The sequence below is a fragment of the Budorcas taxicolor genome, chromosome 8 (assembly GCF_023091745.1).
Source record: "Budorcas taxicolor isolate Tak-1 chromosome 8, Takin1.1, whole genome shotgun sequence".
Classification (NCBI taxonomy): Eukaryota; Metazoa; Chordata; class Mammalia; order Artiodactyla; family Bovidae; genus Budorcas; species Budorcas taxicolor.
The window spans coordinates 97,059,507-97,067,629 of record NC_068917.1 but is presented as its reverse complement, the minus strand read 5'-3'; the positions used below and the strand labels follow the sequence as shown (position 1 = coordinate 97,067,629).

General features: G+C 38.0%; 1 protein-coding gene across 1 annotated transcript; it reads right to left on the bottom strand.

Annotated features, from left to right (window-relative positions):
* Positions 1-373: 373 nt before the first annotated feature.
* LOC128052207 (olfactory receptor 13D1-like) lies at positions 374-1,309 on the bottom strand. The gene has a single exon (XM_052644688.1). The coding sequence runs from the start codon at positions 1,307-1,309 to the stop codon at positions 374-376; it is 936 nt and encodes a 311-aa protein (XP_052500648.1).
* Between the last annotated feature and the right edge of the window lie 6,814 nt (positions 1,310-8,123).

The window sequence follows — 8,123 nt, the reverse complement described above, 5'->3', positions numbered from 1 at the left end:
CAGATAAAGTCTCTGGGTAAAACAGAAACCAAAAATAAACAAAAAACATGAAATCAAATAGTTTCCTCAAAAAGGGGATTGAAAATATATGTTTTATATGTTATGTAGACATGTGCTCTGGATTTTTTTTTTGAAAAGCTTTATTTCAATTTTGTTTCTACAAGTTTACTCCCACTTCTAACACTAGTTGTCCCTACATTTTTATGTTATTTTCATAAATGATAAAGGTAGATTATTACTGTGATATTTCTTTTTAACACTTAAATTCTATAATTTTACATATATCCTTTATTTCCATTCTTCCATTTATATTGAAAAACTTATCTCCACTATATGAGCTTATTTTGTGCAAAAGCTCAAAGATGTAATTTCCTCATCCTTTCTTCCAGAACTGTCTAGCTGTCAATTTTTTTATAGCATCATGCACCTCTGTATTTCTCAGGCTATAGATGATAGGATTGAGCATCGGTGTGACTACTCCATAGCAGAGAGCAATCAGTTTGTCAGAAGCAGTATCTTTGGACTTTGGCTTTATATACATAAAGAGGATTGACCCATAAAACATAGTCACCACTGTAATGTGGGCTGAGCAGGTGGAAAAAGCCTTTTTTCTTCCTCCAGCTGAATTGATTCTTAGTACAGTAGAAAGGATGAAAATGTAGGAGATGGAAATCAACAGTAATGGGACAAACAAAAATATGACATTGCCTAACATTAGAGTAATCTCATTCAAGGAAATATCTGTGCAAGCTAGCTTGAGAAAGGCCAATATTTCACAAACAAAATGATTGATGACATTTTTCCCACAGAAGGGCAACCGTACTGCAAGAATTGTTTGTGTCAATGAGTTGAGAAAGCCCAATCCCCATGAGAGAGCTGCCATCTGAATACAAAGTGCCTTGCTCATGATGATAGGATATCTCAAAGGGATGCAGATGGCTACGTAACGGTCATATGCCATCACTGCTAGAAGTACACACTCTGTGGATGCCATGGTGAAGGAGACAGACATCTGAACAACACATCTAGAGAGGGAGATGTTTTTTTTCTCTGATAGAAAGTGTATCATTGTTGAGGGGATAAAGGAGGATGTGTACAAAATGTCAAGAAAGGAAAGGTTACTGAGAAAGAAGTACATAGGGGTGTGAAGGCGGGAATCCAGGAGAGTGAGGATGATCAAAGTGCTGTTCCCCAGGAGGATCACCATGTACATCACCAAGAACATCATGAATAGGAATTTTTCGGCTCTTGGATACTTAGAAAGTCCCTGTAAAGTGAACTCAATGTCTGTCCAGTTGGTTCTTTCCATTTTATTTTGTGCCTGGAGTAATTCAGAAGAGACGTGGGTTTAAGGAATCTATACAGTATTATCATATGAAGTAAGAGATCACTGCAGGAAGGCCAATAAGCGTGTCAGTACTAGCTACAGTGTGTTTATAGTTGTGAGTTTAGTTTTTCAAATTCCTCTTCTAGCTCATAAGTCAGGGGATAAAAGAGACACAATAATTACATTGATAATTTATTAAAAATACAAACTCCTGATTCGTATTTCCTGAGATTATGATGTACAAGTTCTGAGTCAGGGAAGAACTATTTGCATCTTAATAAACATTTGTTATTTCAAAATCAGTTGACTCACATACATACTCTGAATATTATTATTTTGGAGATAGAAAATTTTAATTTCTTAAAAATGCTGATTTATTTGATTTTATACCTGTCAGTCATTAAGAGTAACTTAGTTTAGTATTTTACAGTTTATTAATATGCTCACGCATATTACTTATTTTATCACTGTAATTCCCTGAGGGAAATAAAGTTCATAGAAAGTATTTTCAGACAGAGTAAGTGAACAAACTACTATTTAAATCTTCACTTTCTGACCCCTTTTTTTAACTGCATGGTTGTTGAAAGTGAAAGTGAAAAGTGTAGTCGCTCAGTCGTGTCCGACTCTTTGCGACCCCATGGACTGTAGCCTACGAGGCTCCTCCCTCCATGGGATTCTCCAGGCAAGAGTACTGGAGTGGGTTGCCATTGCTTTCTCCAGGGGATATTCCCAACCCAGGGATCGAACCTAGGTCTCCTGCATTCCAGGCAGACACTTTAACCTCTGAGCCACCAGGGCCCTCCCTAAATTATGCAAGTTGACTAAGGAGTGAGAATAAGGTATCTTTTGAAACAGAGCTCTCCAGATGATTCTATTGTGCAACTGAGGAAGAAAATCAGCCAGCTAGTGGAATGTAAAACCAACCATCTAGTGGAATATTTACAGATTTAATATATGGATAAGTCACATGGGAAATCTTTGTAAAATATTCTCCATCAGTGGACCTGAAGTGAGATCTAAGATCTGAATTTATTAACATGTTTCCAGGTGCTGTTAATGCTGATTGTATAGAAGCACATGAATAGCAAGGCCTTTTAGACCACCTGTCTCTGATATCATTGGAATATGCCACTCGTGTTTCAATTCTATGTAGGATTATAACTGAATAGCAAACAATGCAAAACTAAACATTTTGGTGGGACTTTGAGGTGAGATGTCTATGTAAATATATTGCAATTAGCTTTGGGTTCTTTAGATTTTAAAGAGATACAAATAACAAAATTACACTCAGGGGAGTTTGCCTTTTATTTCTGTCCATATGAAAGTTATTCCTCTTCTATTTGTTGAATTTTCAGTTAGGCTCAATATTTTCCAAAACAAGAATTAGAGATTGACTCAAGGTCTGAGTTGTGCACCATAGAGTATGGATATAATAACTTTAATTTGAAAAATTTTAACTAGTAGATATTAGTAGATGATCTTTTCTTTAAAATAAATAAGTGAAAGACTATTATTTTCAAAACACCTCTCCAACCTCAGGACAATGTACCTAGCTTAAAAAATATCATTAGAGGAAAAATATGATCAAAAGCAGAGGATGAGATTGTTAGATAGCATCATCAACTCAATGGACATGAACTTGAGCACACTCCAGGAGATAGTGCTGGTTATGGAAGCCTGGTGTGCTGCAATCCATGGGATCTCAGAGTCAGAGACAACTTAGCAATGAACAACAATATGCTGCTTTCTATGAAAAGACCAGTTTAGGATGTTGAGACAATTCAATTAGCATAATAGAATGTTTACATATCTGTTGACTATGGAAAGTAGCTACCCCACTTCCAAGGTAAGGAACAGCAGCTGCGTTTGCTGAAAGAGCCGTGAAGAGATACCCAACATCCAAGGTAAAAGAAAACCAAGTAAGATGATAGGCACTGAGAGAGGGCATCAGAGGGCAGACAGACTGAAACCACAGTCACAGACAACTAGCCAATCTGATCACACGGACCACAGCCTTGTCTAACTCAGTGAAACTAAGCCATGCCTTGTGGGGCCACCCAAGACAGACGGGTCATGGTGGAGAGTTCTGACAGAATGTGGTCCACTGGAGAAGGGAATGGCAAACCACTTCAGTATTCATGCCTTGAGAACACCATGAAAAATATGAAAAGGCAAATAGATAGGACACTGAAAGATGAACTCCCCAGCTGGGTAGGTGCCCAATATGCTACTGGAGATCAGTGGAGAAATAACTCCAGAAAGAATGAAGGGATGGAGCCAAAGCAAAACCAACACCCAGCTGTGGATGTGATTGGTGATAGAAGCAAGGTCTGATGCTGTAAAGAGCAATATTGCATAGGAACCTGGAATATTAGGTCCATGAATCAAGGCAAATTGGAAGTGGTAAAACAGGAGATGACAAGAGTGAACATCAACATTCTAGAAATCAGCAAACTAAGATGGACTGGAATGGATGAATTCAACTCAGATGACCATTATATCTACTACTGTGGGCAGGAATCCCTTAGAAGAAATGGAGTAGCCATCATAGTCAACAAAAGAGTCCAAATGCAATACTTAGATGCAGTCTCAAAAATGACAGAATGATCTCTGTTCGTTTTCAAGGCAAGCCATTCAATATCACGATGTAATACAAGTCTATGCCCCGACAAGTAACGCTGAAGAAGCAGAAGTTGAACAGTTCTATGAAGACCTACAAGACCTTCTAGAACTAACAAATACCCAAAAAAGATGTCCTTTTCATTATAGGGGACTGGAATGCAAAAGTAGGAAGTCAAGAAACACCTGGAGTAACAGGCAAAATTTGCCTTGGTGTACAGAATGAAGCAGGGCAAAAGCTAATAGAGTTCTGCCAAGAGAACACACTGGTCATAGCAAACACCCTCTTTCAACAACAGAAGAGAAGACTCTACTAATGGACATCACTAGACGGTTGATACCAAAATCAGATTCATTATATTCTTTACAGCCGAAGATGGAGAAGCTCTATACAGTCAATGAGCAAAAACAAGACCAGGACCTGACTGTGGCTCAGATCATGACCTCCTTATTGCCAAATTAAGACTAAAATTGAAGAAAGTGGGGGAAAATCACTAGAACATTCAGGTATGACCTAAATCAAATCCTTTATGATTATACAGTGGAAGTGAGAAATAGATTTAAGGGACTAGATCTGATAGACAGAGTGCCTGATGAACTATGGACAGAGGTTCGTCATATTGTACAGGAGACAGGGATCAAGACATTCCCCAAGAAAAAGAAATGCAAAAAAACAAAATGATTGTCTGAGGAGGCCTTACAAATAGCTGTGAAAAGAAGAGAAGTGAAAAGCAAAGGAAAAAAGGAAAAATATAAGCAACTGAATGCAGAGTTCCAAAGAATAGCAAGGAGAGATAAGAAAGCCTTCCTCAGCGATCAATGCAAAGAAATAGAAGAAAACAACAGAATGGGAAAAACTAGAGATCTCTCTTCAAGAAAATTAGAGATACCAAGGGAACATTTCATGCAAAGATGGGCTCAATAAAGGACAGAAATGCTATGGACCTAACAGAAGCAGAAGACATTAAGAAGAGGTGGCAAGAATACACAGAAGAACTGTTCAAAAAAGATAATCACAACCCAGATAATCACGATGGTGTGATCACTCACCTAGAGCCAGACATCCTGGAATGTGAAGTCAAGTGGGCCTTAGGAAGCATCACTATGAACAAAGCTAGTGGAGGTGATGGAATCCCAGTTGAGCTATTTCAAATTCTAAAGGATGATGCTGTGAAAGTGATGCACTCAATATTTCAGCAGTTTGGAAAACTCAGCAATGGCCACAGGACTGGAAAAGGTCACTTTTAATTCCAATGCCAATGAAAGGCAGTGCCAAAGAATGCTCAAACTACTGCACAATTGCACTCGTCTCACACACTAGTAAAGTAATGCTCAAAATTCTCCAAGCCAGGCTTCAGCAATACATGAACCGTGAACTTCCAGATGTTCAACCTGGTTTTAGAAAAGGCAGAGGAACCAGAGATCAAATTGTCAACATCTGCTGGCTGATCAAAAAAGCAAGAGAGTTCCAGAAAAACATCGATTTCTGCTTTATTGACTATGCCAAAGCCTTTGACTGCGTGGATCACAATAAACTGGAAATTCTGAAAGAGCTGGGAATACCAGACCACCTGACCTGCCTTTTGAGAGACCTGTATACAGATTAGGAAGCAACAGTTAGAATTGGCCATGGAACAACAGACTGGTTCCAAATAGGAAAAGGAATAATTCAAGGCTGTATATTGTCACCCTGTCTTCAACTTATATAGAGAGTACATCATGAGAAACTCTGGGTTGGAGGAAGCACAAGCTGGAGTCAAGATTGCTGGGAGAAATAATAACCTCAGATATGCAGATGATACCACCCTTATGGCAGAAAGTGAAGAAGAACTAAAGAGCCTTTTGATGAAAGTGAAAGAGGAGAGTGAAAATTTTGGCTTAAAGCTCAACATTCAGAAAACTAAAATCATGGCATCCGGTCCCATCACTTTATGGCAAATCGATGGGGAAACAGTGGAAACAGTGGCTGAATTTATTTTTCTGGGCTCCAAAATCACTGCAGATGGTGATTGCAGCCATGAAATTAAAAGATGCTTACTCCTTGGAAGGAAAGTTATGACCAACCTAGATAGCATATTCAAAAGCAGAGACATTACTTTGCCGACTAAGGTCCGTCTAGTCAAGGCTATGGTTTTTCCAGTGGTCATATATGGATGTGTGAGTTGGACTGTGCAGAAAGCTGAGCCCTGGAGAATTGATGCTTTTGAACTGTGGCGTTGGAGAAGACTCTTGAGAGTCCCCTGGACTGCAAGGAGATCCAACCAGTCCATTCTGAATGAGATCAGCCCTGGCATTTCTTTGGGAGGAATGATGCTAAAGCTGAAACTCCAGTACTTTGGTCACCTCATGCGAGGAGTTGACTCATTGGAAAAGACTCTGATGCTGGGAGGAAGGAGGAGAAGGGGACAGCAGAGGATGAGATGGCTGATGGCATCACTGACACAATGGACATGGGTTTGGGTGGACTCTGGGAATTGGTGATCAACAAGGAACCCTGTTGTGCTGTGGTTCGTGGGGTTGCAAAGAGTTGGACACGATTGAGTGACTGAGTTGAACTGATGGAAAGTAGAAGTATGAACATATTGAAGTTGCAGGTATACATTTGTAGGTATACATTTTAAAGTGGATAGGAAGTGTTGGGTATGGCAGGATATACTTTTACTTGGTACTAAGACTGGAATTTTATTTTCTGTAGACACATGTATCAACTTACTCTTTCTCTGGGAATAAACACATGATATAGGCCTTGAAGGAACTTCAGTTGTCTGGGGTCTGAATATACTGCGGTTTCAGAAGGGAGATGCCAATCAAGTTAAATGCCCTCTCTATTCTTTTCAATGGAACATCTTCTAAAAGGTGATTCCTATTTGAAAATTACTTATAGACAATGAATGTGGTGTGCATTTGGTATCCTAACATCTCTTAGATAATCACTGCAAAATATTTTACTTGCATACTTTTTAAAGAGATACCACTGATCTGTTTGAAGGCTTTCAAATGGAGTGGGGAAGGAGGGAAGGTTAAAAAATGGTACAGAGGAAATAATTTTTATTACTATTGCAATGCTAGTATACCTTTTCAGAAGCAGTCAACAAAAATACTCTGTCAAATTTCATTGTGCCTTAAATGTTTTCCCCATTTAACTTTACATCCCTAAAATGGAGTCCCAGAATATGGGAATAAGGGAATGAAGGGTTTTTTCTTAAGATTTTTGGTAGTTTCTAATAAAATTGGTTTACTTTGTGTCTGTATATTGGCTAATTCCACTTTTACTAGATCTTTGGCATTATTGAAAATTATCTTTTAGAGTTTTTCATTCTTGTCTAATTCTAGGAGAATTGTTACATAACTATACATAGTCATATCCTGGGTCACTATGCACCTGTTAATATAATATTTGTGAGAAATTTATATTAATACAAACTGGTATTTCAATTATTTAAAAACAATTAGGTAAAAACAGAAACAGAACAGTTAAAATCATTGTTTGTAAAACTTAAATCAGTCAGACAGAATAGAGAGAAAGACTGGAAAGAAATATCCAAAATATTCATGGTTGTCTTGAGACATTTTTCTACTTTTATGAATTATCCAAACTTTTAAAGTAAATGTGCATAAATGAAAAATATAATAAAAAAGAGAAAAACAGTTAAGAAGCTGTCCAAATATGTTAGGAAGAATAACTCAGAGCAAAAAATGTTTAAACAGTATAATCAGTACAGAGATTGCTTTAGGTGTCTAGAGACTTAAGGCTGAGTTGTACACTGTGCCTTGACCAGTTATCCACGGGAACCCCCTATTTATGGTAGACCTAAAGCATTATTATTCCTGCTCTTCAAATCTTCCAGGTTAATAGTGTTTATTGTCTTCAGGAAGTAAATCAAGATAAAGAACTTGAGTTCTTGACTTAGTTGTATATTCTCAGAAGAAATTACAGATCACTGGGGCCTAGAAGACTGGAACTGTCACTAGAAGATGAAATTCTTATTTGTTAACATCCTGAAGTAGCCTGAATCCTAGCTGTCCTCCAATCCCTTTCACCCAATTCTTGATCTTTTTGAAGAAACCACTCTGTTGGCCCAGTGCTGTGGGACTTCATCCAGGCACCATTTTAGTGTTGTAACAGATTTATGACTTTTCTATCCAGGATGTAACTCAAGCTCTCTAATTTTCTTTA

What these genes read in the sequence shown, in the direction of transcription:
- LOC128052207 (XM_052644688.1), bottom strand. Translation starts at nt 1,309, where the DNA reads ATGGAAAGAACCAACTGGACAGACATTGAGTTCACTTTACAGGGACTT.